This window comes from Cydia splendana, chromosome 9 (genome assembly GCF_910591565.1).
Source record: "Cydia splendana chromosome 9, ilCydSple1.2, whole genome shotgun sequence".
NCBI classification, from domain to species: Eukaryota; Metazoa; Arthropoda; class Insecta; order Lepidoptera; family Tortricidae; genus Cydia; species Cydia splendana.
In genome coordinates, this window is record NC_085968.1 from 15186114 (window position 1) to 15201379 (window position 15266).

Consider the following 15266-nt stretch of genomic DNA (forward strand, 5'->3'; position numbering starts at 1 on the left):
TATTATTTGAATGTAAATGCGAGGAATGTATATAAACAAATGCAAAAAAATCAAAGAAAGGTATGTAGCTGCGTGTAACTGGGTCAGGGGACTCATGGGTCAAGGCTTCAGTCAAGGGCTGTACGACTGACCCAGCGGCAGCTTTGCTTCTCGGTTTACTCGAGTCCCAGGAAATTGTAGGTTTACTTTATTTTAGCAAGAAAAAATACACTGGAAATTAGAATCAATTATCTCATATAGAAATGTATTGCAAACATAATGAAAAACGTTTCTAAATATAAAAACAATCATAGATATCTCTAGGTATGAATCTTAAAAATATATTAATAGGTTGAGTTTGTCCATTTAAAATAAACTTAACACATCTAGTAAATCTAATATACTGAAGTTTACATGTAAATTAAGCTATTTTTATAAGACACATTTCTTTTTTTAAACGTAACCCACAAACGGTAAAAAGGTACATTTTCTACCCACTTGAAGCGGATAATAAAATTTCCCCGAAATAAGGATTTCACCTTTGTAGATAAGTATGCTGATAAATCTAATACCTAGCTGTCGCCTGCGAAGATGCCTGCTTCCAAAAATAGCCTTTCAGTGTCCCGTGAATTCCATACATCTTAAAATATAATAATATGTAACTATACTACTGCCTCGACATGACGACATTTTTTTGGATTAATTGAGCAATTGGTCGACCGAACAATGTTTACAAAGTTCATGTTTTTTCTTTTATCTACTAGCTGAATTAAATATTTTTTCTACATTTAATAAAAAATAATTATCTTTAAGTGTTTAAAGTGTATGTTTGTAATAAATTGGTAAGTAAATCAAGTTTATTATTGAGCGTAGGTACATATTTGAATCCGGATTTGTTTGAGGGGGAGTTTGACAGGCTACTCGGGCGGGCACCGTGCGCGCGCAACAATCCGCCATCTTTTTTTCTCCCCATGTCATAGGGAACTCGGCGGACGTAACAGCTGTGAGTGCGTCTCACTGCTTATCCCTAACTCGTTTTTTAAACATTAAATAGTTTGGACACAAACGCACATTTATTAAATAAAATAAAAATAAAGCAATATTCCGCAAGCACCGTTTTAGGAAGTGTGTAAATACAAGTGAGTTACGACATAAAAATTATCAAGTTATCGATTTTATATATTTCAATTCGCTGAATTTGTTAGTGCCGTGCTCCAGGTTATAATTGTTGTAGTTACTTCATTATCGTAGAATATTTTATAAAGTGAGGAGAGTGGGACGAGGTGGGAAATCAATAAGCTGTTGGAGATACAAAGGGTGGTGCGAAAGTTACAGCAGCGGATCACTGTTACACCAAATCGTACACAGCGATATAAAAAAATAATATTACCATTTACTGCAGAACAAATATAAGGTTTGTAATGATGGTCAGAAGCATCTTAAATATGTTTTTACATGTAGAATTTTTTCATTTTCGAAATGTTAAAGTAAAAAGTGTTTAAACTTAAAAATATGATTGGGATATGAGAAATGTAAATATACATTTAATATTATATAAATTATACATATTGAGCAGGCTTATTTCTATGCACGTAACTGATAAGCATAAATGTGTTTTTCCTAACTATAGAATAATAACTACAAATAAATATCTACGTATAAGATGAATGAAATATGAATGAAATAATGAAGCAAGCTTACTACGAGTAATTAAACTCAGTTATTTTTACCGACGTCAGAAACAACTGCGCTGTCTGAAATTTTTACATAAAATACGGATAAATTAAAAAGGCTAAAAAGGCTTTCATTCTATTTATAGAATACGACAGAGCTAATGGCGACTCGTAACTAATTTACATTTTGACACATAACTATTAATTATCAACACCAAGTTAAGCGTCAGTCAGTTTTCTTAGATAAAGATAAGCAAAGGCTTTGAAATTTGAAACAAATATTATACGAATGTTGCGGAGGTTTGCAAAATAGGCTCTAAGAAAGGATTTTTTTTAATTCGCTTTTAATTCAATCCGTAAGGGACTCAAACTGAAAGTTTTAAACAATTTTTACGCGAACAAGGTATCGGGTGGAAGCTACATAGTTAATAATGACTGGCTCGTATTTTTACTAATTAGCATATATACGATACGATTCCAGCCTTTGTTAAATTAACTAGTTAATAATATTTATTTAGTGATGTTATAAAATTTAATCTTTTAATCTCCTTATTTATTTAGCCTACCTTACTTACCTTCATTTTGATGAAACCAACATTATTTATTTTATAACTCATAAGGCACTTATATACCTAAGGAAAATTTGAATGGAAGAAAATAACCGTTTAGAAAGACATTTGAACTCATATTTCTTCCCATCTTTTAATTGCCTCCTACACAAAAACCTATAAACAAAAACCAATACTTACAGTTAGTGGAACATTCTGTTTATGCCAAAATAAATTGCGCCCATATCGCAAAGGATGTGACGACACTTTTTTATTATCTGCGATTCTGGTAAAAGTAGTACATTCTCACTTATATTGAGTACATGTTTAGACTAATCTAGTCTTTGTGCACAGGTCGTAGAATTTTTTTTTCTACAACGGTTTTTAGAGATAAGGCGTTTTGTTTGTGTCAAACAAATGTTCCACCGATGTGGGCTTATTTGAATGTTAATGCTACGGATAATAAAGTTGCGTTTTACTTAATGATGGCTTTGTATAGGCATGGGTAACGGGTTATGTTCTGAACTTGTGTTTAGTAGGACATAAACAGTTGAAGTGGTGGTACAATTTGTCATTCGGTACAATGTATGCAAAAATTATTGACGAGCACGAGATTGTTGGAGGAGAGGTGTTAATATTTTGATATTTGTGTTGTTTGTTTTATGTAAAATGTGTAATTGATTGATAGGTTTTTAACAATCGACCTCTTTCAATAATAGAAAACGACGGTTTTCCACCTGAATTGACTTTAAAATGTAAAATTAAGCCCCTCGTGATAATCATATTAGTAGTGTTAGGATATAATTCTAATTTTGAAAGTTAATGAGTACTAAATTCTAGGTACTTCTTAGTTGGTAATGAATTTAGGTAGCGTTGAGTTATGAGGGTTCGAAGAGTAGTTCCAGAATCGCTAATAATATTTGATCGTATACTTACTACTTACTAAACAACTTAACATAATAATTAAAACCAAAATATTACTTTGCTAATCCGCGAAAAGATAACGTGCTAGTCAATCAGTGCTAACCCGTTATACTTACTTGCGTATTTTTACATGCAATTAATATTCCCACCCTCCCACCGCAAAAATAAATACGCAAATAAATATAACAAACCACCACCAAAAGAATAAACCTCGACACGTGTTTCGCCTCTCTACGAGGCATCCTCAGGAGTTGTTGACGGTCTGACGCCCGGCAACGGAATGACCTGTCTAGAATGGTCGGCCATATTTATACCTTGACCACTCCCCCTACCGTGCAAGTGTGAGTGAGATGGAAAAATTCGTAATAACGGCGATGACGCAACATTCAATTGTTCGTTAAGAATCATGCCCCTATTGTTGTACCTAATTATTTCCAGTTGTTCCAGAACACCCAAACGCAATCCCTTTTCGCAAACATGTAAAATATCAAAAGAATGATTCTCAGATAAAGTGTGACCTGTATCTAATAAGTGCTTTGCAAAATTGGACTTCTCTGGATGGTTATGTCTATATGACGCAACATGCTCTTTATACCTAGTAGTGAAACTACGGCCCGTTTGCCCCACATACACTTTATTGCACTTTATTGTGGGGCAAACGGGCCGTAGTTTCACTACTAGGTATAAAGAGCATGTTGCGTCATATAGACATAACCATCCAGAGAAGTCCAATTTTGCAAAGCACTTATTAGATACAGGTCACACTTTATCTGAGAATCATTCTTTTGATATTTTACATGTTTGCGAAAAGGGATTGCGTTTGGGTGTTCTGGAACAACTGGAAATAATTAGGTACAACAATAGGGGCATGATTCTTAACGAACAATTGAATGTTGCGTCATCGCCGTTATTACGAATTTTTCCATCTCACTCACACTTGCACGGTAGGGGGAGTGGTCAAGGTATAAATATGGCCGACCATTCTAGACAGGTCATTCCGTTGCCGGGCGTCAGACCGTCAACAACTCCTGAGGATGCCTCGTAGAGAGGCGAAACACGTGTCGAGGTTTATTCTTTTGGTGGTGGTTTGTTATATTTATTTGCGTATTTATTTTTGCGGTGGGAGGGTGGGAATATTAATTGCATGTAAAAATACGCAAGTAAGTATAACGGGTTAGCACTGATTGACTAGCACGTTATCTTTTCGCGGATTAGCAAAGTAATATTTTGGTTTTAATTAGTATGGATTTCCGCAAAGTAACGCCTGATTCTATTCACTACTTAACATAATTGTTACTTAAACAATTATCTAGTTTCTATCGAGGTATTTTTTCAGATGGCTGGTGGTGGAGACCCAAAATGGCAGAAAGACGCGTCGGATCAGAATTTCGACTACATGTTCAAACTCCTCATCATTGGCAACAGTTCTGTAGGAAAAACCAGGTGTGTAGTGGTATCTTAAAATTTTACTGAACTACGAGTACCCAACCAAAGAGTATGTTTAAACAGATCTTAAGAGGACTTTATTTTTTAATGCTGTATTTTGTATTTAATTTGTTCCAGTTTTCTGTTCCGTTACGCGGATGATTCATTCACATCAGCATTCGTATCGACGGTGGGGATCGATTTCAAGGTGAAAACAGTCTTTCGCCACGACAAACGCGTTAAACTTCAGATATGGGTGAGTTGCAGCTTGAGAATATAAAAATACCTAGTAGATTGTTAACCAAGGACAAAAGGCACCCATTCTGACAAGATAATTTTACGTTCGATTAGTTAAAGACTAAATACTTTTCATTTGGAATTGGAAATTTGAAAGCACTCCAATGATTGAGAAATTATAAGCCGATAAAGTTATGAGAAGTTACTAAGCAAAGCGCTCAAATTAATCAGCATACGAGTTACTTTTACTATGTTTCTTATCATTTCGAATGTCAAGACCACTTAGTTGAATCAGCAGCAGGCCAATAACGAAGGAGAACCACTTATTAAAGTTATAAATTAATTATAGCTGACGATTGCAACTGTACATATAAAAAAAATACATAAAGTAACAAGGAGGGGTGGAAAAGAAACTTTTATTCTGTTGCATTAAAATTCAACGGCATGACAGTGATAGCGCCATCTATTTTTCTGTCGCCCTTCACTTAATAATTTAATCTCGCCTGTAAAAACTTTTAATACCGTATTTATTATGTTAATAAAGTGCTTGGATGACATGATTTTAAAGGAAGTAAAAGAAAAGTACCTTCAGGAGAATACAAAATTATGCAAATTTTGTTGGAAAAGTTACGCGGGTCGAAAATTTACTTGAACCTTTACAGAATCTCTGTGGGATTTGTGTGCCTATTTAATCTGTAATATGGAAAGTTATTAAGCTATTTTGAGTTAGTAAAGTGAGACTAGTTAGCTAAGAATTTATGTGGAAAATTTTAAGAACTAGTAGCCGGTTACGATATAATTACGTAGATTTTAGGCAAAATTGTCTACAACATTTTACCTAAGTACATAATAATGAGATACCTAATGCGTTGGAAAATTTCAGGAAAATCCAGTTTAAAGTTAATTGGCATTTTTTAATAAACTTAAATTTCAACTATAATCTTCCAGGATACTGCAGGACAAGAGCGCTACCGGACTATTACAACGGCATACTATCGAGGAGCCATGGGTTTCATCCTCATGTATGATATCACCAATGAGGAGAGTTTCAACAGCGTGCAAGATTGGTGAGTCACATTTATAAAAATTACTTTTCTCATCCTGGGATCCAGATTCCACTTTAAACAATATTGCTTATTAGGTTCCGATTTTTTTTTAAACAATATTGGTGTCGATCTCGAATGATGCTTTGATCCTGTGATCATTTGGCGTTTGTAATTGATATTTCATTTTGAATAAAACGTTGATCACACTGCTTCCAATTGATATTTCATTAAGTAAAGCATATTTAATATGCTATTTATAACACCGCTGGACTATTGTGGATCAAAGACCTTTTCCGATTTTTTTACTGATATTTTTAAATCTATGGAAAGCCGAGGCCTTTTACCTGAGTCATGACTTTGGGCACCTAATTACTGGCAACCTATTAGACAGTTTGTCACGATGTCGTAGACCAATTCCAATCAGGGCAGTTATGTATATTTTATCTTTCGTTTAAATCGCTTTCGTTTCTGGTCAAAAAGAGCACAGGTATTAAACAGGAAGAGAGACCATTAATGATTGTTGATTGACATGACTTGACATAGAATTCGATAAGTAGAAATTTTGAGCGCCGAGGTGTTTATTTCATTCATTAATCAAGTAGACGTACATATATCTGGTTGTTTACTATTATTATTACCTTTACAGGGTGACGCAAATAAAGACGTATTCATGGGACAATGCGCAAGTGATCCTGGTGGGCAACAAGTGCGATATGGAGGAGGAGCGTGTGGTGAGCGCGGAGCGCGGCCGGCAGTTAGCTGAGCAACTAGGCGTCGAGTTCTACGAGACCAGTGCTAAGGAGAACATCAATGTTAAGGTACTCTTCAATTTGATTTGTTTCTTTGTTTGTATGGTTATATTCTTAGAACCTGCAATGATCATTTCTTGTAATCATTCCTTCATTTCTGAAAATCATGGCCATTTGCTAACCAGGTTCTTTAAATAATGGACCTCCAGTTAGAGGCTAAATGATGGGCCCTCTTGATTGTGTCGCTTAGTTAGTATAACACTGGTTTTTTGTTTGGATCTTAACAAGAAATGACACATACCGTCTACTACTGTTTATGCAGAACCGACGACAAGAACAACTAGACTTATATTTTAGTACTTTTAAGGGATTCGTTCTGTAAGGGATTTCAAATATAACTCATTTTAGATGTTATAATTTTTGTTGTATAATAAATTGTTTTAATCATAAAATTTCTTCGCCAGTCTGTGTTCGAGCGCCTGGTGGACATAATCTGCGACAAAATGTCAGAGAGCTTGGACTCTGAGCCGGCCATGCTTGCAGGAGGAGCCCGCGGCCAGCGCCTCACGGAGCAGCCTCAAGGGAACACGAACAGCAACTGTAACTGTTAATGTACTGTCAATTTTAACTGGGCTATGGCTTGTGAAGGAGCTGTTGAATCTGTAGCGTTTAGCACTCGTGGTAGACGCGCTCGTAAAACTAATAAGTCAATATAATTTATATAATATCGTCGTGCACAAAATCCAATTTGTATTGAGCCGATACATTTACGAGGTGTCTGGCGACCGCTCAGTCGTTTGCCTGTTAAAGCGAATATTTATTCTGACGGCATCTAGAAGTTACTCGTATCGATCAGAATGTAACTCACACGACCTTGTTCAGGCAATAGGACCAATCAATCACTCGTTAGTTTTGTTTCATAACGTTAGCATTATTTAGCACCGTTGAAAATTATCTGATTCTGTAAACGCTTTTCGTATACGTACACATAATATTCTGCTACGAGTGCTTTGTCCGCTGAGTTATTTAAAGCTCTCTCCAAAAAGTAAACCAATATTGAGGAGAGAATAAATAAAAAATATAGTTAATTTACAAATCAATGTTATACATTTCTGTATTCCTAAACTGAAAAAATAACCCCTTACGGCTCCATAATTATGACGTTTTTAACCACTACTTACATCATTTGTCACAGGACATATTAGATTTTAACACTTACCTACGAGTACCATAGAATTAACACTTATTTGAACGAAAACTAATATTATTACAAATGTTAAAACTTATGTGTATCTATATATAATATTATTGATTATCTATAGGTGTTAGGTAGCTATATATATTGTGAGCTGGAGTAGGGATCTGATACTTCTTATAGCTAGTTGTTAACCGCCTGATGGTTCCCTTCAATTAGTTTTGCTCTCGTTGACTATGTCTAGCTGTTTATGTTTAGCTTGTATTAAACGTTGTGTATGGCGATGTAACATTGTTTTAAGGTTATTAAAGTTAACAACGAGAATAAAACAATTAGAGATTTGATAATCGTATTATATTTGCATTGATCATTACATAAATCAACTGATTGACAATCCGCTTGGAACAATAACCGTGTCTCATAATAGATGGTACATTCATTGTAATATGGGCAAAAACTACACCCAAAATTGTAACTTGCATTTAAAGTTTAGCGAATGTTAGTAAACATTTATTAAAATTCTGCTAATGCTTATTTTTTCAACCACTATTCATTTGGAGCAATGAGCATAGCTACTTTATTCAACATTTATGTATAAGTAGCTAAATTAGTTGTTGACTTCGTTGTAGCTAAAATTTATTTTGGCCTGCAATCTAATCGGAAATCGGGTACAGATTGCTTGTACTTAGCGTTCACTTTGTAAATACGTTAACCAGTGTATAAAATAAACTATTGTATAGTATTATATCTACGTACTATATAAATCTGTTTGTATTCTTGTTACTACGCTATGTTAATACTAAATATAGGTGTTTATTTAACCACTGTCGTTAGGATAAGACATTGTTTTAGTTGTGTCCTTTATTTTCATTGCATAATTTATATCGATACTAAAACCGTCTATAACGACTGGGTATAGTAAATATATAATATGTACTCTTTAAAATTGTAGAGTACAGATTTTAAATTACAAAATGTCAAATACATTACATAACATGACAGAGCAAATTGAACAACGCACTTTTCATTTCTCGAAAGCTGTGCATCCATCGTTTACTTATACGTAACGTTTTTAATATTACATTAGCTTTTTAGTGTCTTTATAACATGTTTTTTTATAAGTAACGTACTCACTCATATTGTCGTTATGGACGGATCTCACAGTATTGTGTATGTATATGTATTCGGCGTGTTTCTCTCATGTGAAAATTACAACTAGCTGTATCTGTAGGCGACATAGACAATACGATTTATATCAAGTTATGTTGAAACATGAGCACATTTATTTTTTTAGAAACTAATCATGTATTGTTTAGATATTAATTAAGAATAAGTCATCAATTTCTTTGATGTGGTCAAACCGAACTATTAAAAATACGTATCTACTTCATTAGATGACTATATTTCGATTGCTTGGAAAAGCGATTTGTAAAAAAAATATATGACGTCGCCAAATTTATTGAAACTATAATAGAGATTGTCTACAGCAGAATTAAATTAATTTAAACTTACAATTAAATCTCATCTTATGATTCTTATGAATTATCAATAGATAAAAAGGATTATGTTTTTAACATAATCTAGCATCAGCTGTTTCAACACCTGAGTTTTAAAAATATTAATTAAATAAAACAGCATGTGTCAATTTGACTAATAAAATTACCTACCAACAAACTACGACGGGAAAGGTCATCAAAATAAATTTAAGCAGTGGGAGATGCTCTTTTTGACCGGCTGCATAGCATGAACACTCTTCAGGATTTAAACCTTACCCTAGCAGAGAGAACATAATAATTATTTGACCTTCTAGTCATTTAAAAGGCAATGATTTTGGTGAAAAAAAAAACTGTACCTATGGATATAATTTGATAATTTCCACACGTTAATGCGTGGCGTGGCCGGTGGAAATGGGCTTAATATAACAGTAGACGTTTCGTATCTAGCAGTGTGTGTGAGTCCTGTAGCAGGGCGTGAAAGAGGCATATCGTAGTGACAGGCTTTAGTAGATCGTGTTGATTAGCAAATAATATTTAAACCATCATATTTTCACTATTTTTAAGTATTATTTGCAGAATATATAAACTTAATGAACGTTTTTTCACACAAATTTTGACTCGATAAGCTGCAGGAAAGAATTAAACTAGTAGTATTCATAATTGTATGTTATATAATATTTGTTGTGTGTTAAAGGAATTATTTAAAGATACACCCGTGTAAAAGATTCACGAATATAATTATATAAATTATTAAATATTCAGATGTTTCAATGATTATTTATTTTTGTATACAGGCATAATCACTATTCCTAAGACGGCGACCACTTCCTATATGGTAAGTTGGTATGAGCTTGAGGCTAATAACTCATATAACACAGGAATAAATGATATCGTAAATAAACAGAAAATATAAAAGAACACAAAGAAGACAAAATATATGTAAGAGCTAGAGTTAGACCAAGAAAAGTCTGCAGATATTATTTTAACCGTCAAACTTCTATGAAATTAAGACGTAAAATTAACACTTGCACTGCGTGGGCTATCAAAATCGCTGCAGGCTTTTCTTGGTCTAACTTTAACGACATGTGAAAAAAATGCGTAAATGCAAAACCTGTTTTGTCGTGTCAAATGTAACTAACCCAGTCCCTCTAACTTTCCTTGTCCTGATAATTTTATATTAATTCCCTCTATAAGGGTAATAAATAAAGTTGGCGCAGCATTCTAGGTACCTATACTAAGTACCAAACGTCGGACTATAGGGGGCAGTTTGAGGGCAAGGTAAGGTTTACAAAAAAATCTTAACTTACGAGTATTATAATGTACCTAGTATTTATAACATAGTTAATTAAATTAGTTACCCGTTATCATTTATTCATCTTTAATGTGTAAATACTCTTTGAAGTGATGACTGATAGCCCACTGAAGTGGCCACTTAAAAAACAAGAACTTGACATGCCCAGTTAACTCATTTGTTTTGTTCCTTTCTCACAGCTGCAATTGTCTGAGTGACGGATAAAGCCAAACGAACTGTTTCGCCATTTTGACTTATGTGTAGTCCAAGTACGTTTATAAATAACGCAGTTAGTTGCTATGATATTTGGAATTTCACATTATTGACCGGAGCGTAGCGAAGGTCTACGTTTCGACTGGAGCATTTTGCTTTTGTATGTCCGGATGTTCTCCTCTACAGGTCGCAATTCTTAACCGAATCTCGTGAAATTTTGTGACTGGATTCTATGTCTAAATAAAATTTTTTTGTTCGTCCGGTTTTTTGAATTTTTTTAAAATGGCGGAGTCGTGATAGCTCGCGCCTAAACAAATAGTGGTATCGGTACCATACGAGTGTTTTCTTTTTGAGATATGTTTATAGATTAAATGGCCAAAAATTCAGAAAATTTATTTCGCTGGTTTCGGAGGTATTGATATTTAATTTTAACTAATTTTAATATCAGAAGGAGTAGCTAAATTTCGTCAATTCATCTAAGAACAATTTGGCTCAGTTTGTAAACGTTCGCTTTTTCTGTTTGCACAGATGGTCTGGGTTCGATCCCCAGTAATTGTATGCTGTGATATTATAACTTTTTGTATTTTTTTACACATAAATTTCGTATTGTTTTTTTTTTAATTTACTATATTTAAAGCTCTTAGCACCATGTTATTTAAAGCTCTGCTCGCGAGGTCTACAGCTCACAGAGCCACTAGTAAATACTAGGTACCAAATACTAAGTACAAATACTCGAAAGCGAATTGATTGATTTGCGAACCTTACCTATCATTCTGACATGCCACGAAAATGCCCGCTGGAGTCCGACGTATGCTAAGTACGTATCATATTTTATGCCAGTGAAAACACAGAGACACATCCTTGGAAAGGACACTAAAGTTATGTAATTTGGTGGTGTTTTTAGGTTTTTCCTGACTTAGACTTGCGTAATCGGTACATAAATTGACGCTAAAGCACGGGGTCAGCACTGACTTAAAATCGAATAATTATTGTTAAGACAGAAAAGGACACAATATCAACCAGAAATGTATCTATCTCATCCAGAATGATGTTACAATAAGTAGGTCGCAAAGTGCGATCGATTGGGTCAAGGATGCTCTCAAATCAAGGTCGAAGCTCAGTCCACAATGAAAAGGAGAGAGGCTGCCCGATTCGAACTTTAAGATACGTCAATTAATAAATCTAGAAACGACATGGATTAGATGCGTCAGTGTCAAAAGTAACGTTTTTGTTTGAAGAGACGTCACATTTGACACTGACATATCTAATCCATATCGTTTGTAGATCTATTAACTGACGTATCTTAAAGTTTGAATCGGGCCGAGGGTTGTTGTCGCGTTAACACTTTAAATGTATAAAAACAGGTAAGTATAACAAGTGCTACGTTGCCACTATTTGCTTTGTGAAAACTCTTTGTAGCAATATGTCTCCCGAGATTCTGGGTATTTTTTTAAACGGATAATAAATTAGGAAGGTACGTGAAATATCTTAGATCCAACTACATACCTTTTCATTTTTCTCGAGAAGGAATCATCAATTCAAATTTATTTTCCGACCAAAAACTATCAATAATTGTTTTTTTTTTTTATAATAACCCTTATTTTGCAGTAGGTATAGTCCGCAGCAGAATTAGCTAAGTGGATAAGGCATTCAAAATAACCTCTACAGGCTCCTATTTTCTAAACATTAAAGATGTGTGCAGTTCATTTTGAGCACCTTTCCCGCTTACCAACTTCTACTGTTGACTGTACAAATTTTGACACATTAATAAAATTAATTTACATATTTTATTAGTGACTAACGTGTATTAACGGCATCTCGCGGGACATTTGTTGAACTACAACCCTGACTGCTAGGCTTATAAGAACTGTTGCAACAGACTCAATATTGTCAAGGAATTCATAACTCCCTAGTTCAATCTTTTTGAAATAGATGGCGTAAATGTAAAAATTATCATTTGTTCTAAAAGTGATGGTGTATAATTGTTTTCCATCGTATTTTCTCGAAAACGTTCGTAATAGCAATGTAAATTCGTATAAGACGAATAAAGTCTAAGGAAAAAAGGTGCCTCGGAATTCAAGTAAAAGTCATCCTCGAATAGATGCCGCACACACCTTTAGCCTATCCTCGGCTAGATGGCGTGACGACACCGTTTCATATGTAACAATTTTAACAGATAGATATCAGTGAATGAACATGGATCAAAATGATATAAAAATAATAAAATCATTTATCCATATATACACATTTTTTGATAACTTTATACGTTTTTATTTTGAGTTTTAGTCGTGTGTCGATAGATGGCAGTAAATTTACAGTGACTACAAAATTTACAATGACAGGACCCTCTATACTATCTATTCTTTTTGGTAATAGTTCGTATTTGTCATGTGAATTCAGACAACCTCAGTACTTATAGTAGGTACCGAGACTGACTGAGCAAGACACGTTCATGCGTTTCCGTGAAATTACGATGGAAAATAATTATGCACTACTTCTGTACATTATATAATCAAAATCATTTACCGGTTACGGTTGGATCGTAGGTAACTCGTAAACCAAAAATGTAAAAAAAAATCACAACCCGATACATTTCCAACGATTTTGGTAACGACATTCAAATCCTGTAAGATTGAGATCGAGGGATCGCACGATCAAAAGGTTGATATCTCGTGATCCATTTCAATCTTTTGATAGAGGTCTCGGTTTTGGTATAGCTTGTATTTGACAAAAGGAAATAAGTTATGATTCGCAGGTAACTGACGTTTGGTAGCTACATGATTTGGCAAAGGATAAAACAAACGACAGGGGGTTTCACCACCCTCATAATATCCGTATCTGCTAAACCTTTTGTTCTGCTCAAACTAGTTTTAGAACTATAATGTAAATTTTAAGCTATTAATAACTGAATTTTGTATTTAAAGAGATACGTTATAGAATATTTTCAAAAGAATATAAAAAATATTCATTATTTTGAGTTATGGGCGAAGATAACCACGAAGTGGGAGCCCCACGAGTCAAACCAAGGAGCCAGTAGATGTCGTCGGCGATGGAGGGATAACTTGGGGCCCTTATTGAGAGACTGGGTAAAATTAGCACTAAGCCGAGACGAGTGAAAAAAGAGGGGGGAGGCCTTTGCCCAGCAGTGGGATAAGAGTAGGCTCTTAATAAATCACTAATAAATAAATAATCAATTTTACGCAAGATAAAAGATAAAAAACTGAAAACGGTATTTAAAATTAGAAGTTTACCTACTCGTCGTCGTAAATTTAGTAAGGAAGCGGTTGAGTAAAATAATATAAAGATTTAGTACCTCATGTAACTAGAATACAAAGGTTACTAGCTTATTGAACATGAGGTTAATTTATGTAACGACTACACTGCTAGTATAACCCATTCCCATTACACAGCAGTTTACCTTATCACCCTTGTCACGCTGACGGGTAGAGATTTTTTCTAGCTCCACATTCAATCTCGAACAAATTACTCAACTTATCAACTCCGCTCTCGTACGTCGCATCTAATAAAATATACATAAAATTTTCATTCTATGTAAAAAGCTGATAACGCGAATTGGGATTCCGTGTTTTTGTCGAGCGTCCCATTTGACGCGTGACGAAGGCAACCGAGGTAATCAGTTTGTGTCACTCAGCCGGGTACCCTACTAATGCGAGAACGTATACATGAAATATACGGGTTACTATTAAATGCTGGAGCCGTATTCAGGTTTTTTGAATGATTTGCTGTTTTGATATTAATCCCGTTGCGGGGTCTCTTACATCAATACATGAGTGTGTTGGGTTATTTTTTAGTATAAGAAATGAAAACGAAATGTTGTGTTAACAATACTCTGCCAGCGTTGTAACACACCACGGCGATGAAAACGCCAAAAAAGTAGCAACGACGAGCGCTGGTGGCCTAGCGGTAAAGAGCGTGCGACTTTCAATACGGAGGTCACGGGTTCAAACCCCGGCTCGTATATACCAATGAGTTTTCGGAACTTAAGTACGTATATCGAAATATCGATATTTACCAGGCGCTTTTCAGTGAAGGAAAAACATCGTGAGGAAACCGGACTAATCCCAACAAGGCCTAGTTTCTCCTCTGGGTTGGAAGGATAGATGGCAGTCGCTTTAGTAATAAAAATAGTGCCTACGCCAATTCTCGGGATTAGCTGCCAAGCGGACCCTGGGCTCCCATGAGCCGTGGCAAAATGCCGGGATAACGCGAGGAAAATTATGGTTATGTTTAATTAACTACCTATCAAATTCTGCGGGTGCGTTTTAATCGAGCTCAGAGAATACAGAATCGTTTTAAATATTTGATGAGGTATTCATCTTGTCTTATAACGATATCAAATTGTTAAAACAGAATCGACTTCTCGATCTGTCTGTTTGAGTCCTCTGCTTTAAGACTCGACTGTGTTTTTCAGACTCATATAAATTAAGTCGAAACAAAGTTCTTTTCAATTTGTTAGAGACTCGAGGCTT

At 34.8% G+C, this 15266-nt stretch overlaps 1 protein-coding gene across 2 annotated transcripts; it reads left to right on the forward strand.

Annotated features, from left to right (window-relative positions):
* Positions 1-926: 926 nt before the first annotated feature.
* Positions 927-10029, forward strand: LOC134793619 (ras-related protein Rab-3). 2 transcript variants are annotated; one of them, XM_063765243.1, is made up of 6 exons: positions 927-1393; positions 4461-4567; positions 4688-4805; positions 5735-5853; positions 6479-6650; positions 7046-10029. In XM_063765243.1, the coding sequence occupies exons 2-6, from the start codon at positions 4461-4463 to the stop codon at positions 7190-7192; spliced, it is 663 nt and encodes a 220-aa protein (XP_063621313.1). In that variant the 5' UTR covers positions 927-1393; the 3' UTR covers positions 7193-10029. The 2 variants fall into 2 exon arrangements, with proteins under 2 accessions (XP_063621313.1, XP_063621314.1); XM_063765244.1 differs by having other exon boundaries at positions 927-1118.
* Positions 10030-15266: the final 5237 nt, after the last annotated feature.